The sequence below is a fragment of the Zonotrichia albicollis genome, chromosome 28, assembly GCF_047830755.1.
Source record: "Zonotrichia albicollis isolate bZonAlb1 chromosome 28, bZonAlb1.hap1, whole genome shotgun sequence".
Taxonomy (NCBI): domain Eukaryota; kingdom Metazoa; phylum Chordata; class Aves; order Passeriformes; family Passerellidae; genus Zonotrichia; species Zonotrichia albicollis.
Window position 1 is genome coordinate 6922484 of NC_133846.1, and position 26363 is coordinate 6948846.

Consider the following 26363-nt stretch of genomic DNA (forward strand, 5'->3'; position numbering starts at 1 on the left):
CCTTTCCCAGGACCTATTCTGCCTGCAGAGCATTCAGATTCAATGTCAAGCTGTCCAAAGGCTGCTCTGAGCAGGAATTCTTCCTTTGGCTCTCGCTGCAAGCAGAAGCAAAGCCATGTCATGGCAAAGCTGCAGATTCCTCGTGGCAGGGCTGACATGTGAAGGTCAGCAATGGGAATTCAGCGCTCCAGAGTCACTGAGGTAAAGCAAGGCTGAAGGAGAAGATTCCTGTTTGTGTTGTGACTCACAGCACTCGCGCAGAGCTCACAGCAAAGCCGGGAGCAGCAGCAGGTAAGATTTACTATGGGAATGAGGGTTAAACAAAACCCTTCCCGGGATCGACTGACAGTGCTGCAGGAACCCGAATGAGACACAGCCCCTCAGCCAGGGCCAAAACCAGCAGGAGAGGGACAACAAACCTGCCCAGGGTGTCTCACACACAGGGACACGGCTTGGAGTCTGTCTGCACTGAAGGGCTGCAGGAAAATGAAATCACAAACAGCAGCATCGCTGTGAGTGACCGTGCAGCGTCTGAGTGCCTCATTACACACACGGAATAATGTCTGTCCACACATCACCTTGGCTGTGTTGCAGCCTGCATGAAACCTTGGGAGGAAAGGAGTAAGTGAGAGAAACAGAGGGGGCAGCAGTTCCTGCAATGGCTCTTGGGGGCTGTTTTGTCACCTCCTCGCTGCCCTTCCCCCCTGGGAACAGTCCCTCCTCGCTGCTCTTTCTTGTCTGTTCAAATCACATCAATTTAAAAGGGTTATGAAAGGCTCTATTTAATCAAATGTTTGTTATGTCCAGGTGTCTTTGTCTGTCTCCTTTCCCAGATTTATCCAGGGACAATTATCTCATGTTGGAGACTCTTTCCCCTTGAGGACCAATGAGAATATCCACTTAAAAATTAAAAAATGATTGGAATAGTGGCCTGCCTGTAGATCCCGTTACCTGTGCTCTGGGGCACAGCCCCAGCCAGCTGCTGTGCTCTCCAAACTGGAGCTGCTCTTTGTCCTGCAGGGTTAGGTGTCTGCTGCTCAGATATTCACAGGAAAATATCATCACAATAAAACAGAACTGAATAGAATCTGACAGAGTTTTCTCCCCCATCAGGAATATAGACATGAGGAATTTCAAAGGCATGACCAAGCCTGTGATACACCAAAGCCATTAAAATTCATTTTGGCTGCCCAGCGCTGTAAGAATAATGGCACAGTGTATGTGCTTGTACAGTAGAAGCCACTGTGGAGCTTTTCCAAATCCCCTTGCAATGAATGCAAGCTGCACGTCCTGAGCCTCCGAGGCACTGCCATAAGAGCTGATATTCATAAACCCACCCACATTTCAAATAAATGGCCTACAGAGGGTAGTAAGTAACGCACACACAGATTAGCACATTTGCCCTTTGCTGAGTGAATACAGTGCTGTTAATTTTTTGCACGAATTTTTTGTAGGCTCCTAAATCGCGTGTTCTGTGCGCTGTGTGCTCTGCTCGGGGATGGGCACGGCCCCGTGGCTGCCGGCGCTCAGGGCGCATTCGGACAGCGCTGTCGGGCACAGGGAGGGGTTTGGGGTGTCTGTGCAGGGCCAGGAGCCGCACTCAGCGGTGATTTCGGGCTGTTCCGCCGTTGTACCGAGCCCGCCATGCCTAGCCCGCCCGAACCGGGGCCGCTCCGTGCGCGCTCCGTGCCCGCCCTGAGGCGGAGCCGCCGCCATGTGCCCTGCACGGCGCCCCCTGGCGGCGCTCGCCCCGCGCGGGATCACGGCAGCTCTCGCGAGACTTCCCCGGCCGCCTTGCCAAGATGGCGGCGCCCATGGAGGCGGCGGGCCGGTTCCGCACGCGGGACGTGCTGCTGCCCGGCGGCCCCTCCGACTTCGGCTCTCTGCTGCTGTCGCCGCCCGTGCTGGAGGGGCTGCAGGCGGCCGGCTTCCATCGGCCGTCCCCGGTGCAGCTGAAGGCCATCCCGCTGGGGCGCTGCGGGCTCGGTGAGCGGGCGGGCCGGGGGCTGCTCCCGGGGCCGTCCCTGGGCTGCCCTGACCGCTGTGACCGCTCTTTGCAGATCTGATCGTGCAGGCCAAGTCCGGCACCGGCAAGACCTGCGTGTTCGCCACCATCGCCCTGGACGCCGTGCTGCTGGAGTGCCCCGCCACGCAGGTGAGCCGGGCCGGCTGTAGGAGAGGGAGCCGCTCCCTGGGGATACGGCACCGAGCGCCGTGACATACCGCCGTTTGTTGGTTTAAATCACCGCGGTTGGTTTACATCATCCCGGTTGGTTTAAATCACCGCGCTCTCAGCGCCATCCTGCGGCTCCGAGCCTCCCGTTTAACCCTTGCCCCGCGCAGATCCTGATCTTGGCTCCCACGAGGGAGATCGCCGTGCAGATCCACGCCGTGATCACGACCATCGGCATAAAAATGGAAGGCTTGGAGTGCCATGTGTTCATCGGGGGCACGCCTCTGAGCCAGGACAGGAGCAGGCTGAAGAAGTGCCACATCGCTGTGGGCTCCCCAGGTAGGGGCATCTTTGCTGTGCTTTGGTTCCCTGTGGAATATTCCCCCCACAGTTCAGTAACCGGGCCTGGGGTGCTGGGTTGGCTGTTCTTGTTGTCATTAATCGGGCTCAGCCTCAATAGTTAAAGAATACTTTAAAAGTTCATTGTTAGAGTGTTTGGAGTGACGTTTTCGGAGCAGTTTGTGCTGTCCCCCCCTGCAGGGCGGATCAAGCAGCTGATCGAGCTGGATTACCTGAGCACGGCCAGCGTGCGGCTCCTGGTGCTGGACGAGGCAGACAAGCTGCTGGAGGAGGGCAGCTTCCAGGAGCAGGTCAAGTAAGGCAGAGCCCTCCCCTGGTGGCTGTGGGGTTCTGTCGCGGCCCTCGTGTGGGTGACTGCCCTGTTTGTGTCTCCCAGCTGGATCTACTCCTCCCTGCCTGTCAATAAGCAGATGCTGGCAGTGTCAGCCACCTACCCCGAGTCCCTGGCTGCTGCTCTCACCAGGTACATGAGGGAGCCCACGTTTGTCAGGCTGAACCCCACGGACCCTGCCCTTCTTGGTAAGCACATAAAGCAGTGACAGTGGCGTGGTCAGCAATGGATGAGGAGGGGACACTAAAGCCAAAATATATGCCTTTAGAATGCATGATTTTCATAATTTCTATGAATTTATGAATTATAATAATTCATAATTTGTATTAATTTTTCTAGGAATTTCCCTATCTAAGTTACTCAGTTTATGAATACTGCTTCCCAGTGTTGATGTAGTGAATCTTGAAGTGGAAAGAAAAGGTCTTTAAAGGCCTTTCCAACCCAAACCCGTCTGTGATTCTGTATTGTTAAAATACCAGTGACAAATGGAACACTCTGCTTTTTCCTATCCATTCAAAAAAATATAGCCTTTTAAGAAAAACTTCTCCTGGAGGCTCTCCTGTGTGTCTGTTTGCAGTTTCCCTTCAGCTGCAGTATCACATGCTTACAGAACTCTGTGCATGTTTTTATGGCAACCCTAATCTGTTGTTTTGCTTTCTTGATCAGGGCTGAAGCAGTACTACAAAATCGTGAATTCCCATCCCCTCCCACATAAAACCTTTGAGGAAAAAACCCAGCACCTGCAGGAGTTGTTCAGCAAGATTTCTTTCAACCAAGCCTTGGTCTTCTCAAATTTGCACAGCAGGTAATTTGTTTGCAGTAACACCTGGACAAAGCTTGTTTGAGAGCACTGCTTGTGATGTCCAGCCATGGATGATAAATTTATGGGAGCTGTGAGGTCTCAGAGCAGTTTGCAAACCTCAGCTCTGAAATACAGCCTGAGGAATGCGCTGTGAAATACTGAAAATATCAGCATGCAGTCCCTGGCTGTAGAGAATAACCTAAGGACTAGCAGGTGTTTTAGGCGTGGTTTTATTTCCAGTTTTCAGTGTGTGTGTGTGTGTGTTCCCTCAGGGCTCAACATCTGGCTGAAATCCTGACATCCAGAGGCTTCCCTGCTGAGTGCATTTCAGGTAAATCCATTCACAGTGTTCCGATTCCACTGAAATTGTGCATAAATGGGACCTAAAATAGGAAAGCATGTCTTAAATCTTGCCTTGCAGGGCCTCTGGGTTAATGGCTGAGAATAGCATTTGAATCTTTACTGAGACTCAATCTAAAGGAAAATAATTTTTTTGTAATGAGTGACCTGAGTTTTCCAGTTTTGTTTGTTCCTTCTTTACTCATTTGGAGCTGATGTTTGAGGAAGTTTCTGACTTATTTCTGATGATACAAAGCAGTGTTTTCTAGAATGTGAGGGGCATAAAGATGAAGAATGTAACCTGCTTCTAATTTTTATCTTCCTAGGCAACATGAATCAAAATCAGCGACTTGATGCCATGGCTAAATTAAAGCAATTCCACTGCAGAGTTCTGATTTCCACAGACCTGGTGAGCTTTTACTGCTTTCAAACAAGCTTCTTACAGATTCCATTTCAAATTTATTAACTGCCCTGCAAATTTTACAGCATGCAGGAGTATTGCACATAAAGTTACTTCAGAGGTTTTGATTTGGCTTGGAATTGGAGAGAACATAAATGTGCTGATCAAGCACCGGGGACTGTGACTTATTGTCACAGCGGGGCTCAGACATCACCCAGTTCCTCATCTGCCTGTCCCTGGAATAAGGGGATACTTTTAGGGCATGTCCAGCCCAACCCATTCTGTGATCTGGCTCAAAAATAGGTGTCAATTTATCAGTTGCTCTGCAGCTGAAAGCTGCTCTAGGGGCAGCGTGCTGTGAGTGCCAGACGTGTTGGGTGACCCCACTGTGGTCCCTTCCAGCCTCCCAGGGTTTCTGTGTTCATTTCAAGCTCTGTGGAGTTCCTCAGCTCTTACTGCCCTTTTCTTCTCCTCCCCTGCTGCAGACATCTCGTGGAATTGATGCTGAGAAGGTGAACCTGGTCATCAACCTGGACGTGCCCCTGGACTGGGAGACCTACATGCACCGCATCGGCCGCGCCGGGCGCTTCGGTGGGACAGCCCTGCTGGGCCTGAGCCCTGGGCTCTGCTGGGCCTGAGCCTGCTGGCCTGAGCCCTGCTGGGCCTGCAGTTAACTCTGCTCTGTCCCACAGGCACCCTGGGGCTGGCTGTGACCTACTGCTGCCGTGGGGAGGAGGAGAACACCATGATGAAAATTGCTCAGAAGTGCAACCTGCAGCTTCTTCCTCTGCCAGGTGGGCTCTGTGCTGGGGATGCAGCTGGGCTTGGTGGTTTCCTGTTAGAGCTTCAGACAAGCCCAGGGGGCTGGTGTGTGGCTTTCTGCTGGGGCTGCTTTGCTTTTAGCCCATTTTCCTCACACTCAGCTCCCCACAGGGAATGCAGTGTTGTTTGTTTTGAGCAGCCTTTGGTGCCTCCTGTGAAGGAAATGTTGTGTCTCTTTAAACTCTCCTGAGAACTGAAGGGGTTGGTTTGGGCCCTCGGTTGATGTCTGACATGCAGTTTTGAGAAGCTTCTCTTGGTACTGGTGTGAGCTCTGGAGGGAAGGATGCCCTTGCCTGAGTGGTGCTTGTTTCTCTCCTGTGCAGAGCCAATCCCCCCCGGAATGATGGAGCAGTTTGAGGATGGGCAGGTAGAAGTTAAACCTGCAATACCCACTGTGCAGAACTGTGACACTGTGTGTCCTAAACCAGAGCAGCCAGAGCTGCAGCCTGTCCAGAATGGCTTCCCAGACATTCCTCAGCCTCCCTCTAATCCTCCAAGGGGTAATTCCTCTGCAGAAAGGCCAAAAAAGACTCCGAAGCAAAAACAGACAAAAAAGTGCACAAATCCTGCAAAAGTAGAGAAAAGTAGAAGCCCACAAACTTCCAGCTGTCGCACAGAACAGAGGAACCAAGTCAAGCCCATCTCCAGGATGGATGGACAGCACAGCACTCAGGCTCCAGATGAGGAGGCCTTAAAACAAAATCTTCCCAAAATTCCATGCTTGTCTTCTTTCAAAACCCAACTCACCAGTCCCTGGAGCTTCTCAGATTTTGTTGAAGATTATGATTATTTCATTAAAGAAGGGTCAGAGAGAGAGGTGGAGATTTTAAGAAGTTACTCAGGCCCAGGAGAGCAGCGTGGGCTGCCCAGAAATGGGGATGTGGAGTGGGAAGAGATGGAACATCACGCAGAGGCAGCAGCAGATGAGGCTGAGTCTGCTGACAGCGATGGCTCAGAGAGTTCCAGGGGTTCCTTGAACAGCAGGGCCAACAATGGCTCAGGGAGCCCCAGGGGTTCCTTGAACAGCAGGGCCAACAACTCCTGCTCTGAGGCCTTTTCAGACACACAGGAGCCAAGCCCTGTGCCCCCAGCACGCCGGGGCCCCCCAGGTTTCTGTCCCACACCTGAGAGGCCTCAGGAGCCATCCCACAGCCCAAGGCAAAAGGAAGTGAAAAAGAAAGTCCCAAAACAGAATGCTAAAGCCAAGAAAAGCCGCAGGCATCAGTTCTGCAGTCCTGCCAGGAGCAGAGCTGAGGAGGGGCAGAGCTGCAGCTCCTGGGAGGATGCTGCCCACCAGGGCTGGAGCTCTGAGCACCACTGGAGGTGCTACTACGAGGCCTGGCAGAGCTACTACTCAGCACTGTCCCACTACAGCAGGAGCTACTGGCACCTGAGCTGCATCAGTGCCTACCACGCCAACTCAGTGTACCTCCAGGAGCTGCTGAGAGATGGGGACTGATGTGCTGGTGCTGCTGGCTGGGACCAGCCTGGACAGGGCTATGACAGCAGGGCTGCTCTAAAGGACACTCACAAGGGACAAATGTTGTTTGAGATGGAAAAAATGGTGTCTTTTTATAAGCAGCTGTGTCTGGTAGATGTTTTACACAGGTCCAGTGACGGTGTTACGATTTGTTAATAAAAGGTAAAGAAAGGCAGCTGGATGCTCATTTGGAATCTTTACAATCCAAAGTAAAAACAGGATGATAAAAGGCAGCCATTCCCGCATAAGAAATGTCAGAAAATACAGAACAATCCCAGTTGTTTTTCATGGAATCCCAGAGTGGTTTGGGTGGGAAGGGACCTTAAAGCTCACCTTGTTCCACTCCTGCCATGGCAGGGACCCCTTCCCCTGTGCCAGGAGCTCCCAGCCCCAGTGTCCAGCCTGGCCTTGGGCACTGCCAGGGCTCCGGGGGCACCCACAGCTGCTCTGGGCACCTGTGCCAGGGCTGCCCTCCCTCCTGCCTCCCTGTTGGGTGAAGCTGGATTCCCTCGCCATGGTCTGTTCCACGTTGGTGATCATCCCCTTCTCCCTGATTATCTTGGTAAACACCAGGCACTGATTCTATCCCAGTGAAGTGGCAGAGTGAAGGGAGCATCTCAATGCCTGCACTGCTAAATTAAATCCAGTTAATTAACACTGTATAAATAACATTTCTATAGCAAGGTGTGCAGCAGGCTGTGTGGTGGAGGATTTAATTATGTAGAAAATGCGCAGCAATCATAATTGGTCTGTCCCTCTGGGTGCAACAGTATCAGGCTTCCCACACTTCCAGGAATGCTTTAATTAGAAATGGAATTACCCATTAGTGCTAAAACTAATTGATATTTCCTGTTTGGCTTGTACAGAGCTGTCCTGGGGCAGCGCTGGCTGGCTCGGGGTGCTGACCCTGGGTTGCCAGTGCACTCATTTTGAAAGTTTTTCTTTCTGTGCTTTGTTCCTGCCTCACTCCCTCTGTGTCACAAATGACTCCAGGGAGGGGGTTCCCCTTTGAGTAGTTGGAAAAGGCCAAGACAGCTTGATTGTGGTTCCAAGATGAATTTTTGCAACTTGTAGCATTCACAGAGGGGACCCTGCAAGAGATGCACCTCAGGATCTGCATTATTGCTGTCCTGTGACATCTCACTGATTTCCTTAATGATTGCGTTGGGAAGAGTTAATTAGTATTTAAATGCAACTCCAGTGGCCCCGGTCAACAGCCAGAGTTCTCCAGAAGAGCCTCCCAGAAGGTTTGGGGAAGAAATGACAGCATGCTGTTGGTATTTGTGGCACATACTCTGTTTAATCCGGATTGGATACATCAGGTACAGCAGTGGCACAAGACTCAATACTGTAAATGATATACAAGTTTCAACATATGCACTACAATTCCAAAAGAAGACAACAGGAAACTCGGTTCTTCTAGAAAGTTGTTCTCAAATGAAGCTACCTGCAGTTGTGTCCGGTACATTTCATATCTGTCCTCTGACATTTGTAAAGCAAAGCCCATTGAAAGTACGAAAATAGAAAAGAATCGGGTTGAGAGCTTCTTACAACATAGAACTCCTAAAGAAAACACCATTGCATTGGAATGCCGTACTGGTTTATCAAAAATAGACCATCACACCGCTTGTGGAGACTCGCTTGGCCCGAGGAGCCCCTGGAGCTCCCGTGGTGGTTGGAGAGGGAGCAGCACTGGGGGCGCCGTCCCCCAGCCGAGGCTCTGGAGCAGCACTGGTTTAACCCAGGGAGGGGAGGGACACACGGACACACACAGAGGGACAGACCTGACTGCGGACAGGAGGGGGGACTGTCACAAGCTCTCTGTCACCTGCTCTTTGTTCCACCCGAAGCGTTGGTGGCACAGGATCTGCCCCTGCACAGGAGCAGCAGCTCTGGCTCTGTCCAGAATTCCCTGTGGCCTTTGGGTGTCCGGAGCTGAGCTCCTCGGTGCAGGAGGAGGGGCTCCTTGCTCTACAGGATTGCCAGAGAGGTGAAATGACTTCCTCGAGGTCACTTAGTGATGGCTCAGGAGCTCAGGAGCAGGGCCCAGGTGCTGGTGCTCAGCTCCTGATGTTCGCTGCCTTCCCTTTGCTCTGACAGCCTTAGAGAGAGGAAATCACCATGGACAGCGTTTTTGGCAAATACAAAGCCTAAAAACTTGGGCTCTAAACCCATGGATCTGCTGCAGTTGGCTCCAAGTGCTGGAGAAAAACAAGTGTTCCAAAATAAAATATTGAGATGGACTGGAAGGGTGAGTGATGTGGGAAAGGTGTTTTATTCGCCCAGCTTTAAAAGCAGAATTAAGTTTGTGGTTCAAAACTGCTGATGTTCACCAGCTCTCCACAAGTGCTGACTGTAACTCTGCCTTAGTCCAACAGATTAAAATATTACAAAGTCCAAGGGATGTAGCAACACATAAATTAAATGTGATTTTTAATTTCCTGGGTTTTCTTTACAATACATGTAAGATGCAACATGTTTGCAACCTCTTTACTTAAAAAGCAAACTCTTGAAGGAAATTTGAAGTCTTTGGCTGGTATTAATCTGATTTTCATGCACACACCTTGAGCTGTCTAGACTAGAATGACAAATGCTGGGTTACAGTACAGGTGCATTAGCAACAGGTTTAGGTTAAACAAGTGGCATTGAATAATTTGGTCTCTCTTGACAATTAAAGAAAGATATATTTTGGATTATCCATGAGGTTTATTCTGCACTAAAGCCATGTGTTACTTAGGTTATCCTTGTAAGGAAACTGAAAGCAAAAGGTGGCTTTTAGAAAGAGTCAATAGAAGTCAAAGCCTGTGTGTGAAAGGTATTTTTCATCATTTGCTGCCAGCTGGGTGTGAATCCTGTTAGCAGCTCAATGCCAGGTGAGAGGAGAGGAAATCTATTGATAGCATAGGCTGAAAATCAGTGAAAATATTTCTCCTTCAGAAAAAGCTTTGGAAAGGAAATAAAATGCTCAGAAAAAGGAGTTGCTCCTTTGATATTTTTATATTGCTTTAGGAAAATCTGAAAAAACAATACTCTTCCACTTGCTTTTTGTACAAAGAATCCATTTTTGCCTCTTTTAAAGGAGCTTCTCTAAAACTGTAAAAAGTTGTGAGGAATGAGAGGAGGGGAAAGGCTTGGAGCTGCAGTGCCAGCACAGCACTGGTGGTGTTCTGGGGCTCATGGGGCTGTTCCAGAGCCTGCCCTGTCCCTGTGGGGATGGATCCTTGTGGGGACGGGTCCTTGGGATGGACCCCTGTCCCTGTGGGGATGGATCCTTGTGGGGACGGGTCCTTGGGATGGACCCCTGTCCCTGTGGGCATGGATCCCTGTCCTGTCCCTGTGGGCATGGATCCTTGTGGGGATGGGTCCTTGGGATGGACCCCTGTCCTTGCAGGACTGGATCCCTGTCCTTCTAGGAGTGGACCCCTGTCCTTGCAGGGGTGGACCCCTGTCCCTGCAGCCCCCAGGGGTGCACAGTTCTCTCCTGGGGTAACCCCAGGTGTTCCACAAGGCAGTTCCAGCTGCTTTCGGACGCTTTATCGGGCGACTCCAGAGGATAGAGAGAGCTAGTGCATCCACTAAAAACACTTTTAGCCTGTTTCTCTAGGCTCAGACTTCCTTAAATCTGTGTGTTTGTATCCCCTGAGAGCCTGTGCTGAGGAACTGACAGCATGGGCAGCCCTGATCATGGCAGGGGCAGAGCCATGGTTCCCAGCGAGGATAACAATTCCTGATCTGTGGAAGAAAACAGAGGCCGTGGCAATCAGAGCCCAAGCAGCCAGCCAGAAACTCCTGGAACTGGTTTTCCTCCTTCTTTTTGACCTCTAAAATTGAGTGTTACACTCCCAAAAAGTTTGTCTGACAGTGATTAAAAGCCCCTTTGGGCGAGGGCTGCCACAGGGCTATTTACAGATACAGAGATGTGGAGTGCCAGGTCCAGCAATCCACGCTGAATCAGGAATAAGAAAGGCAGCACCAAGAATCCTTGGGAATCCCTGACTCTTTGTAATTTTTATTCCTGTCCCTGTCAGCACAGGCCATTTCACCCTCACCCTGTGCCAGTGGAGAGGAGGCTGCAAAGGTGGAGACTGGTGGAGAGCAAGGCCTCTGATCTAGGAGGGCAGGGGTGCTCAGATGATGACACTTAATGAAAATAAAGCAAAACCTAAATTAAAACATCAAAAAAAACCTCATTAATGGTAAGATTAACTGCAGTATAACCTCCTACAGGAAGCAGCAAAAGGCAGAGCATTTTAATCTTTTAAAACAGGACTAAACATAGTTTTGGGTAACATATCACAGCCCTGGAATAAATGACTGAAGCTGGTGCAGCTACTGGAGGCTCAGCCATAGCCCTGGGGTTCCTGGGGTGTTGGAGGACTCTAAGGAGGGTTAGAGGGATTCTCACTGAGCTAATGCAGCAGCCATGGCTCAGGCGCAGCAGGAGTGCTGCCAAAGCAGGGTGCAGCTCCTATGTGTAATCAGCATTAATTACCTATACATGTATGTGTCTGTAATTAGCTATATGTGTGTGTATATGTGCAGATAAATATTACACCGGGAGAGGATATGACAGATGTTAAAACAAAACATCATCCCTCTGCTGAGCCAGCCTCAATCACGCTTTGAGCCGTTCCTTCCACTCTGAAATTGGTAAAATCCCTGCTCAGGAGGGGACTGGGACCTTCCCCTGCTCCCTCCGTGGTTTGGGGACAGGGCTGGGAGGTTTGTGCATGAGCAGGGCCCGGCCAGGCTGGGGCAGGCAGGGAGGGGATGCTCCTCACTCTGCCCTCCCTGGATCCCTGGGAAAGGGCATTAAGGAGGGCACGGGGGCAGGAAAGAGGGAGCAGTTGTGTTTCAGGCCATGAATTTCCCTTGAGGAATCCTCCCTAGGAAGGTGCCACAGGAGGTGCCAGCACTGAGCACGGCTCAGGCCCGGTTTGAGGTACCTGGGGTACCACACAGTGTTCTCAGTTTTTGGTTAGCTGTTAGTTCATGATGGGACTTTTCCCAAACCAAGGGTAGGACTGTGAGTAGAAAATGCTGTCTGTACCACACGTTAGCAAACGTTGCCAAGCTCCAGTCCTGCTCCCCCTTCCCAGGCAGGCCCTGTGCTGGCCTGGAGAACTGGAATTGCTGCCCTTGTCTATCCCCAAAATCAATGCAGCCCAGGAGCCATGGATGGGACAACTGGAGCCCTCAGCCTGTGAAAAAGCCAAACACCTCTCTGTCCATGCAAGATATTTGGCTCTGGGGTTAATTGTTATCAAGTATAAATCCAGACATTATTTGGCTACTATTTACAACGGGTTACACGTCCAGTGCCAGCAAAGGAATTTCTCTATAGGAACCAAAAGTAAAAAGTAAAAAGCATGGGCATACATTACAAGGAACCTCTGGCAGACTCAGGAACGCTCTATGCAGTTGAGTTGAGTGCTTTCATTCTTTGCCATTTGTGTGCACAGTATTAAAAAAGAATCCTACCTGTTTTTTTTCCTTTTTAAAAATACAGAACTGTAGTCTAGTCACACTCTTACAAGTAAGTGATAACAAAAATAGAAAGCAGATACCCAGGTGGGACTAAAACTCTACTAAAGCCTGTCTTCTTTTTTTTTTTGTTGTTGTTTTTGTTTTTCTCCACAAATATATTTCCACAGACAATAATTAGCAGACAAACACAGTTTGCAATTGCACTGTATTGACCTGAAAGGCGGGTACAAAATAGTCTAAATTGGGGATGGCATCCGGGGAGGGAGGTGTGGGTGTGGGTGTGTGTGTGCAGGGGGCTGGCACACCTGGCAGGGCCGTGCCCTCTGTGGCTCTGCCCACTCACACTCACACACACAGCCCTGCACGGGGCTGCTGTGACAGGTGGCTTCTTTTCTCTAAATCTTTTCCTATAAAAGAAAAAAAAACAGTGAAATTTTGGTTGGTTTAAAGGACCTGCTCCATGAAGAGAAAAAAAAAGAAAAAAGTCACAAAATCTATTGTTTTTCACCTTTTCAGTCATTTCCTCGTGAATAAATATTATCCATTAAAAACCTTTAAAAAGGTGCTGCGATACACAGTGTTAGATTCCGTTCTCTGCAGTGGCTCTGCCGCCGGGCCGGCTCCTGCTCCAGCTGTGCGGCGCTGTCGGGCCGTGCTGGGCACAGCTGGCAGGGCCTTGTGGGGCACAACTGGCAGGGCCTTGTGGGGCACAGCTAGCGGGGCACAGCTGGCTGGGGCAGAGCTGGCCAGGCCATGCAGGGCACAGCTGTTGGGCTGTGCAGGGCACAGCTGGCCGGGCACAGCTGGCCGGGCATAGCTGGCCGTGGTAGAGCTGGCCAGGGCACAGCTGGCTGGGGCACAGCTGGCCAGGCCATGCAGGGCACAGCTGGCGGGGCACAGCTGGCCGGGCACAGCTGGTGGGGCACAGCTGGCGGGGCACAGCTGGTGGGGCACAGCTGGCGGGGCCATGTGGGGCACAGCTGGCTGAGCACAGCTGGCTCTGCCCACAGCTCTCTGCTCCTGCTGCAGCCCTTCCTCTGTGCCCAGTTCTGTCTGGTGCCCAGCTCTGCCCAGTGCCTGCTTCTGCCCGGTGCCCAGCCCTTCCCAGTGCCCAGTGCCCGGTCCTGCCCAGTGCCTGGTGCCCAGTCCTGCTCGGTGCCCGGTCCTACCCGGCGCTCGGTGCCCAGCGCTCGGTGCCCAGTTCTGCCCGGTGCCTAGTGCCTGGTCCTGCCTGGCGCTTGGTGCCCGGTGCCCGGCGGAACGCAGAGCTCGGGGGGCTCCGCCGCTCCAGCGCCGGGCCGGGCTCACAAGGCCGAGACCTTGACGATGTTGGGAACGTTCGTGGCGGGCCCGGGGCTGCCCGGGCCGGGCCTGCTCTCGCCCTCGGGCGTCAGCGCGGGCGGCGTGGGGATGCTGATGATGGCCGTGGTGATCTGCCCGGCCTTGCAGTTCGGCCGCAGCCCGTCGTCCGACTTCATGTTGAGGCTGGAGCGGCTGCAAAACAAATTTAGCGCTTGGCTTGGTCCTCAAAATGAGGCACTAGAAAGGATGGGGACGGTCGTGGTTCTTAATCAGGATCTTATTCAGCTGAAATATTCAAAGGCTCCATTTAAACCTCCCCCCGTTCCTGCAAGGCACCATTTATGTCTACACAGATTACACTGAGCTCTGGTAATGTTCCCCCTGGTTAGGAGACAGCTCCTCACAGGGCAAATTGCTCTGTTTCCATTTCCTTCTTGCATAATTCTAGTTTATTTAAAAGGACATCTAAATACACTGGCCTGGGTAGTGCATCTTTTCAGAGCACAGGTAGTTCTTTCTGAGAAAGATGTTGCCTTTCTTGCATTTCAAATACCTCTTTCATATTCACCGTCCCTTGATCCTTTCTATTTTATTTCTCTCTGCAGTAGTTTCAAGGATGTGACAGCTGGGAGCATTCTTATTAGATCTGCATCAATTGCATCCTATAATTAATTACAGGGGGAAAATGATAGGTTGATTTCTGTGCATCTGCACAGCTACCGGAGTCTGCTATTAGCAGCCCAACGTGTTCATTTTCCACACAAGGCCTGTCCTTTCAGCATGGAAAGCTCCCAGTCGGGAGCTGCTGCTGTTCCCTCGAGTGACTCACCCGGGGATGGTTTCTGATCCCCCAAACATCCAGGAACAGATCCCACCCCAATGCCTTGAATGGGGCAGCCCCAGGGCCTGGGCGCTGTGCCAGGGGTAACCAGCACACCCAGCTGGTCACATTCCTCACAAAAAACAACTGAAAAGCTTTTTTTTCTCTCTCATCCTTGCCCAGATTGGTAAGCAAGTGAAATAAGTGTTGACATTTAAAATATCACCAGCATCTGACTTAACAGCCAGAACAGTTGACATTCCCCTGAATTACTGCTTCAGGTGCTGGTTTAAAATATTGTCATATTGAAACTGGAATAGCTGGAGGCTTGTTTTGTGCTTACTCATTCATAATTCATGCTCTGAAATGCCCTCCTGGCACCAAGTAATCACTTGCTGCCTTGAAGGCAGCTTTGTTTGGGTTTGTATGTCCCTTTGATAGGAGTGGGGAGAAGAGGAATGGGACATTCAAAACCAGCCCTGGTGCACAAAAAACTTAATGGGCTGAGGGGGATTTAGAAAGTAATTTAATATTTGCAGGAATTATATGGTGAATAAATGATTCTTCTTCAGCAATTTATGTATAAAATGAATTTTTAATAATTTTCTTTTAAGGGCCACTTCACCTGTGTGCTTTATGGCTTTTTAGGTCACAGCTACTGAGGCACCATTGTGAAATTCCTCCTATTTGCTTCCCAGTGATGCTTGGAGTGGCAATTTAGGGTTTTGGACAATGGAAATCAGTGGAGTGTCCCTCGGGACCACCTCAGCCCTCCAAGATGATGCTGGCCCGATGGTTTTGCCATGTGCCCATTCCCTGGGGAGCCTGTTCTGTGCCTGCCACCCTCTGGGGGCAGAACCTTTGCTGCCACCCACCCTGCCGGCTGCCCTGGGGCCTGGGACAGCTTTCACCTGCTCCTTCCTTGCCAGGACAGCCAGGAGCCAGCTCCCTTGGGTCATCACTGGGGGGAGACAAACAGGCTGCCCCCAGCGCCTGCCCTGGCTGGAGAACAGCCCCGCAGCTGGGCACAGCTGGCACAGCTGGGTAATGTCCTGCCAGCCCTGCAGCTGGGTACAGCTGGGTACGGCCTGTCAGCCCTGCTAGCCCTGCAGCTGGGCACAGCTGGCACAGCTGGGTATGGCCTGTCAGCCCTGCCAGCCCTGCAGCTGGGCACAGCTGGGTACAGCTGGGTACGGCCTGTCAGCCCTGCTAGCCCTGCAGCTGGGCACAGCTGGGCACAGCTGGGTATGGCCTGTCAGCCCTGCTAGCCCTGCAGCTGGGCACAGCTGGGTACAGCTGGGTACTGCCTGTCAGCCCTGCTAGCCCTGCAGCTGTGCACAGCTGGCACAGCTGGACATGGTCTTTCCAGCTCCACAGCTGGGCACAGCTGGGCAAAGTCCTACCAGCCCTGCCATCCCCACCCTGGGCACGCCCCGGCCATGCCCGGTACCTGGCGGTGAGGGAGGGCTGCTCGCTGCCCGGGATGTGGATGGTGCTCAGCTCCTGCATGCTCCGCAGCCGGGTGGCGGGCACGCTGCAGTTGGGCAGCGCCGCGCTCCGCTTGTGCCGCCGCGAGCAGCAGGACGCGCCCAGCCCCGCCTGGCTGGACACGGACGGGCTGCGGGACGAGGGGTAGTTCTGCAGGGAGCTCTCCATGCAGTTCTGCTCGAACAGCTGCTCGTCGATGAACTCGTGGTTCTGCGGGGAGAGCGGAGCTGTCACTGACGGGTGGCGGCCCTGCCCTGCTCAGGGAGATGCTCAAGGTGCAGCCGGGGCTGCGCTGGGCAGGGCACGGGGCAGGGCACTCCTGCCAGGCTGCGCTGGGCAGGGCACTCCTGCCAGGCTGCGCTGGGCACTCCCCAAGGAGAGGATCTGCCCTGCCCTGCCCTGCCCTCTCTGTCAGCAGGGAAATGAATGAGAGGAGCTGTGGCAGTGAGAAGGGCGTGAGGCCATCACTGCTCACACAGCCTCCCTGGGGTTTCGGTTTCTCTTCATCTTTCGCTGCATTCCAGAACGGCCTCAAAAAGTCTGGAGTGCCATGTGGTTATGAAAGCCAAAAGGAGCTCGTGCTCCTCTTCTTCATGCCTGGGGGCAGGTCTGTATTTTATTTGGATGGTCACCTGGCATTGGCTGGTGGGCTCAAAGAAGCCCTGCAGTGCATGAGCTGGGGGCAGTAAGCACTGCAGTGAAGGGATGGAAGGAAATTCAGGAAGCTGAATCTGTAAAGAGCTTTTGAGGTAAGGAACCAGAAATCCTGAAAGAAAGAACTGCCATGTGTGGCTGAGAACACCCCGGTGGAGGGAACAGACCTCGTCCAGTCCCTGTCGGCTGCAGAAACGATGGGAGACAAAAGCAGCCATGCTGAGGGCAGCCACCAGGTCCCACTGGGACAAGGCACAATCCCACAGGGAACAGGAGCACGGGAAAGCCAAAGGGAGCCACGTGCACAAACCCCCAGGACAGGAGCACGAGGAGAAGGAAGCAAACACCGTCCAGACACGTCACAGAGACCACAGAGAAAACAGAGTAAATACCTTGATGGTGGAAGTTCGTACAGATAACAGGGGATCATCCACAAGATAGGACAATCCCTACGGGACAACATGCCAACAGAAGATAGAAACACAGTTCATTGTCCATTCCAGCATCCACAAGTTCAGTCCCAGCACTGCATCTCATTCCTGCTCAGGTTTGAATGGGCAACAGAACCTCCTCTCAGGCCCCTCAACCAGAACCCTTCTGCCAATTCAGCTTTTGAGGGCTCTGTCGGTGGGAACAGAGCAGAACCAGAGCAGCTTTATTGCTGTGGTCCTTTGGGAGCCAAAGGCAAACAAGGTTCCAGCTGTGATGCACAGAGCACAGACTGGGATTGCTTTGCTGTTGTGTCACCAGTGGGGTTTGATCAAGCTCTGTGAAAGCACAGAAGAAGGGTTTGGGTTGAAGGGCTGGGCTCAGGGCACTCAGCACTCGGAGAAAACACAGCATGTGAATGTCCAGAGCTGGAATGGGAGAGAAAAACCTCCCTTTGTTTGAACCAGCTCGGTCTGCTGTGGGAATATGACAGAGTAATCTCTGTGGTGGCAGCTCCAAGCACTCCAGGGTCACTTTGTCATCTGACACAGCAGATCTGGGGCCATTCACAGCCACTCAGCTGGAAGTGTGTGCCAGCAGCAGCCCAGACACCAGGCCAATAAATAATGGACTCTGAGCATCCTCCGCCTGCCTTCAGAAGGGTGAATTGCCCATTGAAACAAGCTTGCAACCATGGTACATTCCTCATTCCATTCCTGCGACTCGCTCACAAAATGACTCTTCAGTGTTTAAAAATGCTTTTACTGCAATTCAAATTTCCTGTTGCACAGTGTTTTAATACATTTTGCGGAGTACAGGATCTGCACACAAACCCATTGAACCTTCTGGCCTGATAATTCCAGAGCAGGATCCAAAACTGCTCTCTGATTTGGTGCTGCACCATGGCAATAACTGGCTGGAAAGCATGAGGGAAAACCCCTTGGTGCAGATTCTATTTCTGAGTTTTAATCCAAATTCAAGCATCACTGTTATTGCCATTGTTTGCTGAAATTTTGGAACATTTTCAGTCCCTGCCACTCATTGTCTATTATGTCTGTTGTGGTACCACACCCACTAATTGGGGCACCACAGCACTAATTGGGGCACATTTTGGTTCCTTCAGTGATGCTGACCTGCCCCTGCACAGGCCAGAATTTCAACTCCTTCTGCTGCAGCCCCTCTGCTCAAAGTGGGGCTGTGAAATGTGGGCACAGCTCTGAGGGGTTTGGGCAGAGAGTTTGAAACTGAAGAGTCAGGTTGTGAAATATCTGCTGGTAATGTAACATTGAAATAAAGCATGAGTTGTGTAAAACAGATTCAGGAGCCATTGACACAGGAGGAATCAGTTCCTGCCCTTGCCCTGGGACCCTCAGAGCTCCTGTAATTATTCCTCAGGTTCCTCCCGTGTCTCTCTGAGGCCCAAGTGCTGCTTTTCCAGCACCAGCCAAACTATGGAAGTGAAGGTGATTTGTCTAAAAGAAACCCTTGCGAGTCAGAAATCAAAAGCACACTTGGTGATGGATGCAGATAGGAAAAGGCATGAATATTTCAAGTGTTAACCTCTCTCCATTCTCCCTAGAATGAATCATGCTGTAGATAATGTGTTCCTTTACTGCAGAACCTTTTCTATAAACCTGGAAGCAAAACATCTGTATCAAACAAATATCTGAAATGTTCCCAAAGACTTCTGCACACACAATTAGTCATTAATGCAAAATAAAACTCACTCCCAACACCTTGCAGGATGCAAACAGAACAGTCATGCTGTAAAACTGGCTGTGGGATAAATCAGCTGCAGCCAGAGATGAGCAGAGCTGTGTGCAGCCTCTACACCCTGGGACAGGTTCATCCTCTCTGGGCCATCCCAGGGCTAAATGTTCATTTTCCCAGGATAAATCAGCTGCCCTTAACCAGAGATGAGCAGAGCTGTGTGCAGTCTCAAACCCTGGGACAGGCTCACCCTCTCTGGGCCATCCCAGGGCTAAACGTTCTGTTTCCCAGCCCTGGGCAGTGGCACCAGGCTGTGCCTGGGGGTCCCAGCATCACCTTCCTCCCAGGCTGCAGAGCTGCCCTGGCGCTGCTCAGCCCCTCTGAGGGGTGTGGGATATGTGGAAATGCACCTGGGGTCTCTCAGGAGCAGTGAAAAAATGAAATTTCTCATTCTGACATCTCCCTGAGCCCTGGCTGACATTCACGTGTGCCCAGAGGCTGGGAAGCTGCTGCTGGCTCTGTGCAGGGAGGGACTGAGGGCAGCAGGTGATCCCATCCCACCTCTGTCCCTCTGCACAGGAATTCCTGCTCTCATTGCACAGACAATGAGGTAAAAGCGCCTTTCACCCACTGCAGACTGTTCTGGGGAGCTCAGGGTGGGTGCCAGCCCCACAGGGATGTGCCAGGGGAGCCCAGGAGGGATCCCAGCCCCAGGGGATATTCCAGGGGTGCCCAGGGTGGGTACCAGCCTCACAGGGATGTTCTGAGGTGCCCAAGGTGGGTCCCAGCCCCACAGGGATGTGCCAAGGGAGCCCAGGGTGGCTACCAGCCCCAGGGGGATGTACCAGCGGATGTGCCAGGGGTGCCCAGGATGGATCCCAGCCCCGGGGGTGTTCCAGGGGTCCCTCAGAGCCCCCCCAGCCCCGCAGGGCTGTGCCCTTGCCGGCACTCACCGTTGTTTTTTCCAGGCAGTGCAGCAGATGGTGGTGTTGGCTCTCGATTAAGGAGGTGCCTTTCGTCATGTGCTGCTCCTCCTCGGTGGATCCCTGAGCAGCCGCGGAAAGAGGAGGAAACAAAACCCCAACAGGTGAAAATCCAGGAGAACAACCGGAGCCAGCGGGGGCTGGCACGGGGGTGAGGAGGATTCCAGTGCTGCCGGCTCCCAGGATTGCTCAGGGTTTTATTGATGATTTCCCTTGTCCGCAAAGGGAAAGAGGTGCACAAAGCACAGGCAGGGGGTGTGAGGTGCCTGCAGTGCCTAAATCTGAGAGGAAATATCAATGTGCATGGCTTGAATTGCTGCTCAGGAGAGGAAACGGGGGGCAGAACATCCTGCCAGGACACTGCCAGATCCTGCCAGGACATTGCTTGTGGCCCTCGAGGGGATCCAGTTCAGCCCTGGTGGAAGCATTGCAGTTAAACACAGCCCAGCATTAAACACTGTGAAATACTGTGAAATATTGTAAATACTGTTCAATACTGCTCAATACTGTTCAATACTGATCAATACTGCTCAATACTGTTCAATGCTGTTTAATACTGATCAATACTGCTCAATGCTGTGCCCACTGCTGCCCTGCTCCGGGTGCCACTCCCAGCTGGTGCTGTGGTCCCCAGGTGCAGGAATAACTGAGTGTGCCAGAGCCAGAGCACAGCTGGAGTGGCACACTGAGGAATCTGCCTTCCTGAGCACAGAATTAACAGACTCCTCTGGGAACGCAGCTTAGGCAGGTTATGGATTTTTTGTGGCTGTTGTTTTGGAAGATGAACATTCCCAGATGTATTTTTAGAAGTGGCCTAAAAAAAAAAAAAAATCAGTTCCATTTTTCTTATTACCAATGCTCTTGATGAGGTAACAGCTCCAGCAGGCCCTGCTGGCTCCTGCTGGGATGTCTGACTGCGCTGGAGCCTGGCCTGGAACGTTCCCCAGGGAGCTCCTCGGGAGCCCTAGAGCTGAGATGATGCTGCACTAAAGCACGGGGAGCAGAGGGAGGAAGAGCACATTTTGCAAACACTGTCTTTATATGAGGATTTGCCTGAGAGGAAATCAAAATGGGGTGTGAAAGCCAAGAGAGCAGGCCTGAGAGAAGAGAGGGGTAGAGGGGATGAGAGGGAAAGAGCGTAAAAGGGTAAGAGAGTAAGGTTCCCGTTACAATATCATAAATCTTCTGTGTTGAATATTCTGATTCTCACTAACCAATCTGGTACAATACACAAATCCTACAGCGTTTCCATACAGCCTATAAGAATCATTACATTACCACACTGTGTTACATTTTAAACCCTAAAAACTCCTCTTTGGGCCCCTTCTGCCAAGCTGTAGGGTCTGCTCTGACCCTTGGCCCTGTCTGCAAGCAGAGGGTGTTGTTCCATCAAAAGGGGATCACCTTCAGTGGTCACACCATTGTTTTCCAGTTGTTCAGTAACTGAGGGATCTCAAAGCTTGCTTTCATTTCAATTTCACTTACAGTTTCCATATTCTCAGAATCTTTTGCCAGGCAATCGTATTGATACGGCTTTCCTGTTCCATCTCCCCCAGCAGGCTCGGAGGCGGCAGTGCCAGGAGGTGGCTGAGGCTCAGAGAATGTCCCCTCTGCCACCTCTCCCTCCTCATCCTCCCCCTGAGCAGGAGCCCCAGGGCAGCCCGGGTGGGAAAGGGCCCCAGATGTGCAGAGCTGCTGGCCAGGGCTGGGCCAGCTCGCAGGCATTTGGGGTTTTGGGAGCAGGGCTGAGGGAAGGGATCCTCAAGCTGGGCCCTGCACCCTGGGCTGAGCAGGCAAACAGAATCTGGGTCTGCAGCAGAGGAGTTTGGCTGCAGTGAAGAGAGCTGAGCTCCCTGAGCAGGGATGCCAGGTTGGCAAGGCTTTGGTGCCAGCCACCATTCGGTTTGCTCTTGGAAGGCATTCAGGGAAGCTGCAGCACGCTGTGGTGTCGGCTCTGACACCCAAAATTCTTCCTTTTTACCTCAATGTTAGTGCTCACCAGTGGGCCCTGGTGAGCTGGACTGGCCCTGCCCAGCCTCATCTGGGGCTTGAGAACGGCCCCAGAGCTGCCAGCCTGCTGTTCCTGGGCACTCACCTCCTGGCACTGCAGCTAAAAGGGAATTTCAGCTCTACAAGGAGATTAGTGCTAAGAGGATATGTAGGCTGCTTCCATGGGAAGGATCTCACCATCCCTCGAGCACTTCTGACATAAAGCCCACTAAAAAAAATCCTCTAAACGAGAAGAAAACAGTCTGAGCACTTGGTGTCTGGATGGCAAATGCCACAAATCCCCACGTTTGTGGAGCACGAGCCTCTGGGAGCTGATCTCCTTCCTGATGCTGTCCTTGGATGGATCCTTTCCCTCCTTTGCCATTCCCTCTGTTGGGGCTCTGGGCTGGGGACCCCTGGGACCCCCAGCTCCTCAGGGAGCTCCTCCTGCTCCTGTGCCAGCCCTGCTGCTCCTCCCAAAACAGGGCTGTGTCCCAGGGAGAGGGAAATTGAGGATTGGATCCCAAGTGAGGCTGCACAGATGAGTCCTGGCTGGCTCTGGGGCTCAGTCATCCTTCATTTCTGTGTCTTTGCTCCCCACGTGCACGACAGGCTGATTTATTGGAAATGGAATCCATGAAATGTGCTAATACCTGCTCTGGTGTTGATCAGGCTTAATGTAATCACCTCCTCTCGTGTCTGCTGCTTCTGCTGAGCAATCTGAGCACTTAAAAACTTTCCTGAGCAGCCAGAGGCCTCCGGAGGCCTTTAAAAATAAACCCAGCACAGGCAGCCTGAGCCAGGAGCCAGGGAACATCTCCCTGTCCGGCTGGGGATGGGCAGAGAGGGCACAGCAGCCTGCTGAGGGGTACACGGAGGGCAGGGGGGTTTATAGTGAGGGCAGGGGGGTTTCTATAGAGGGCAGTGTGACCCAGCCCAGCCCCAGCAGCTCTGGCACACAGCAGAAGGGGCTGAGAAAGAACCTGCTCTGCCTGCAGGGCAGCTCCTGTCCCATCTCCCATCCCATCTCCTGTCCCATCTCCCATCCCAGCTCCTGCCCCAGCTCAGCCAGGATCTCGGGGAGCCTTTTCTGCCCTGTGGTGCAGCAGCTGGGTTCCAGATGTGCCTGCACCCCGAGTGGGACACTGAGTGTGACCCTGTGTGTGTGACCCCCTGTGACCCCCCTGTGTGACCCCATCTGTGACTCCCGAGTGTGTCCCTGTGTGTGTGACCCTGTGTGTGTGATCCCAAGTGTGACCCCATGGGGGACCCCAAGTGCCAGGCTGGGGACAAGGGGGAGCTGGGAGCCAGGGAGGGACAGGGGCAGGGTCAGGGGCAGGGTCAGGGGCAGGGACAGGGACAGGACCGGGGTCTGGTCACTCACCGGGAGCTCGAGGGCCTCGTTGAGCAGCCCGTTGCGCTTGCTGTGCAGGTAGGCGTTGGAGCTGCCCGTCTTGGCCACGCGGATCCGCGCCAGGCGCGCCTTCTGTGGGGACACAGGGCACAGATTGGGGCGTTAGGGACGGGGACAGAGATTGTGACACAGGGCACAGATTGGGGCGCTAGGGACGGGGACATGGGGTTAGGGACTGTAGGGTCAGTGTCCTTAGGGCTGGGGCACGCTGGGGTTGGGGCTTTGCCCGTGCTCTGCACGTGAGGTGCCTCCATTCTCGCCTTCCCCCCATCCTGGTCCCTCCAAACCCCTCTCTGCGTCCCAGCCCTGTCCTGGTCCCCTGCTCTGCTCGGGCTGCAGCAGCACAGGGACACAGGGCCCTGCAGTGGCACTGCTGCTCCATCAGCTGTGGCATCTGATAAAATAACTGTCCAAAAATACACACCTCCAGGGGGACAGCGCAGGTGATAAAAGCACTCCAGAATAATGCCAACAAGAAAAACCAGACCTCACCTCTTCCTTTTTGATAATTCCTTTTAGCATTTTCATTTTTCTTTTCAATTGCTGCCTGCTTCTCTGTCGAGTGATTTGCCTTTTTTCTTTTCTACTGTTAATTTATGACTCAAACGCCATTAAAAGTAAATACATTAAATAGCTGCAGCTATTAAAAAATAATTACATTGTGCTGTAGTTTAAAATGCTGCATAATCCCTTAAATAACATGGAGCTCGTGATTTTCCCCTCTAATTAGAGGTGCTAATGGGTAAACGCTGTAGGAAGAGGAAAGCAGGAGGCAAAAATCTGCAGTGGGTCCCGAGAGTGGAGCCATTTCAGAGCTCTGTCCTGTCCAGGCGTGAGCCACTCTGGCCCTCAGTGCTGGGAATATCTGCAGTATTGGTTTAACCTCACGCCCCTGTGGTGCCCCTGCAGACAATTCCTCAGGCAGAGACACCCGTGGGTAAAGTTGGCAGCTTTAACTGGGTGACACAGACTGTGACCAGGCTGAGAAATAGGTCTTCTTTTGACCCCCCAAAACGGGGACACCTGAAATTGGCTTTGTTTTCTATACCTCACCTAGATTTCCTCGTCCCATTTCAGTGTTGAGCCTCCTGCTCAGTGTGAGATCAGTGAGATCTCTGTGCTGGGCTGCCTGGGAAAGGGGCAAGGCACAGACTGAGAGCACAATGAGAAATGAACTGGATCTTCCCTTTTTGTGAGCCTTTCCCAAGCTGCTGGGCTGCCCCAGGCCCTGAAAGGACTGGCCTTAGGCTGTGACCTGGCACAGGATCCATGGGGCTGCTGCTGTGGGATGGGGGCAGTGGGAGAGAGCTGGGGTAAAGCACTGAGCAATATTTCCATTTCCATGGCATTGTCCCTCTGTTCCTGATCATTACATTGCCATTGAATGGCTCCTTCTGAACAGAAGCATGTGCCTTTTTGTGTGTGTTCCTTACATTCCACAGAGATCTCTCTCCCCTGATCAGGAGTGGATTTTGGGTGCAGTTCTGGTTTTTCCAGGGTGTTGTGATGGTCACCAATGAAAGTTCCCATTTCTCTCTGTGCCTGATAAAACATCAGCTCCTTTGCTGGAGGAATTGCCAATACCCACTCACCTCACCTGTAACAGGAAGGTTCATCCTCATCTCCAGTTCAGTCAGTTGTTAACGTGGATTCAGTCTCAGGCTGTTGTAATGAACATTATTCCCTTTGCCTCCAGGCTAGCAGGGGATCAAATATTAATAGCTGTACGCCATGTGGAGTGGAGAGGGTTCTGAGGTCTGCTCCCTTTTCCTTTTGAAACAGGGCCACTTGCTATCTAAATAATTAAGCCCCACAGCTTTTGTAGTTTGGAGCAGACGTTGTTATTTTAAAAAATGTCAGTGGGGCAGGACAGAAGTTAATCCTGCTCTCCTGCACAAAGGATGGGCTGGGATCGTCTCAGCGCCCAGCTCCGGTCCCCATCGTGATTAAATTTGGTAGATATCTTGATTAACTCAGCTAGAGAAGTTAATTAAAATTGGTGCCTAAAATTGGTTTGGCCCTCCAGACAGTTTTCTCCATTGGACTAGAAACAACTTTGAAACAAGAGCTCAGGTTTTTCTGTGAATGTGCAAATGTGAATTTTCTGTGGGTGTCTCTGCTGGGTGTCACAAGCTCTGCCTGGCTTTGGGTACCTGTCCTGTGTCTCTGTGGGCTCTGACGGTACAGAGGGGTTTAAAATCTTCCAAATTCTGCCAGTTCCTACCACATGTGGGCAGGTTTTTGTCATCCCTGTCCTGCAGAGCTCCTGCCCTGGGCACAGAGGATGGAGGCCTGTGGTTCCCTGCTGCAAACATCATTTTTGATGGAGATGGCTGTCTTTGCATCTTTCCCCCAAAAGTGACAGACTAAAGGTCACCAGGGCCGGGCCTGAGCTCACAGTTACTGAAATAACCCCTGCACAGGAGGCTAAAAAAGGAAAAGCAAACGGCACACTGTGTCTGCATGGAGATGGGAGAGGAGTTGCTAGGAAACCACAGGATCTCAAAATGCATATGACCTAATCTGGAAGATAATTTATATGATGAAAATAATAATACTAATGACAGCCACTTACAGGTTAGAATGATTAATTTGGTTATCTGGGAGCCCACGTGTTTCTCAGAGCAGGGTGGAAGGCAGGGCTCAGGAACTTGTGGGCTCTGCTGGTTTTCAGGAATTGGGGCTCAGGATCAGCACGAGGGCAGTGAAGGCTGCACAGGTGGGGAGCTGCAGCATCCTGGGGCTCTGCACTGGCACAGGAGAGGGAAGAGCCTGAGCTCATCCTGTTGCTGTTTGGAGAAGTGCAGGGAGCAGGAGCTGCTGGCTGGGAGAAATGCTTACCAGATGGCAGGCTCAGGAAACAGCTAATTATTATTTATTAATGATTTTCATCCAGTTCTTATGGAGATAACGCTCACTCTTGATTTATGTGGGATAAAAAACTATTAAGCTACAAGCCATGACATGATTCCACATTAGCCAGACAACTTCCGCTTTCCAGATCTCCTGTCCTTGAGCAGGCAGGGAGTGCAGGACCTGGAGCAGGAGCCCTGCAGCTGTTTTGGCATCATCACTCTCAGGATGGGGCTGGAAAGCACCTCTGGACTCAAATCAGAGCTCACCTGGTCTGGCTGTGCAGAGCCACCTCCACCCGTGTCCAGGTGGGTTTGGGTTCCTACAAACCCTGCACACCTGCGGGTATTTAGCCATTAACGAGGGCTCCAAACCCTGCACACCTGAGAGTATTTATACATTAATGAGGTCTCCAAACTCTGCCCACCTGAGAGTATTTAGCCATTAACAAGGTCTCCAAACCTGCACACCTGAGGGTATTTAGCCATTAACGAGGGCTCCAAACCCTGCACACCTGAGGGTATTTA

The 26363-nt window shown here is 52.1% G+C and overlaps 2 protein-coding genes across 4 annotated transcripts in view; one reads left to right on the forward strand and one right to left on the reverse strand.

Moving 5' to 3' along the window:
• The first annotated feature begins 1757 nt into the window (after positions 1 to 1757).
• DDX20 (DEAD-box helicase 20) lies at positions 1758 to 9634 on the forward strand. The gene is made up of 11 exons (XM_074528342.1): positions 1758 to 1986; positions 2061 to 2155; positions 2344 to 2512; positions 2714 to 2828; positions 2910 to 3052; positions 3531 to 3669; positions 3939 to 3997; positions 4332 to 4414; positions 4891 to 4996; positions 5098 to 5199; positions 5551 to 9634. The coding sequence occupies exons 1-11, from the start codon at positions 1803 to 1805 to the stop codon at positions 6684 to 6686; spliced, it is 2331 nt and encodes a 776-aa protein (XP_074384443.1). The 5' UTR covers positions 1758 to 1802; the 3' UTR covers positions 6687 to 9634.
• A 2673-nt stretch (positions 9635 to 12307) lies between these two features.
• The window catches only part of KCND3 (potassium voltage-gated channel subfamily D member 3), an 83125-nt gene continuing 69069 nt past the window's right edge, over positions 12308 to 26363 (reverse strand). For 2 of the 3 annotated variants that reach the window (XM_074528343.1, XM_074528344.1), the window contains exons 4-8: positions 22954 to 23055; positions 19551 to 19643; positions 16851 to 16907; positions 15767 to 16014; positions 12308 to 13688 (exon numbers count right to left, since the gene is read on the reverse strand). In XM_074528343.1, the coding sequence (XP_074384444.1) occupies positions 13499 to 13688; positions 15767 to 16014; positions 16851 to 16907; positions 19551 to 19643; positions 22954 to 23055 (690 nt within the window). In that variant the 3' untranslated portion in view covers positions 12308 to 13498. The remainder of the gene's footprint in view (positions 13689 to 15766; positions 16015 to 16850; positions 16908 to 19550; positions 19644 to 22953; positions 23056 to 26363) is intronic. The other variant, XM_074528345.1, reaches the window with a different exon arrangement.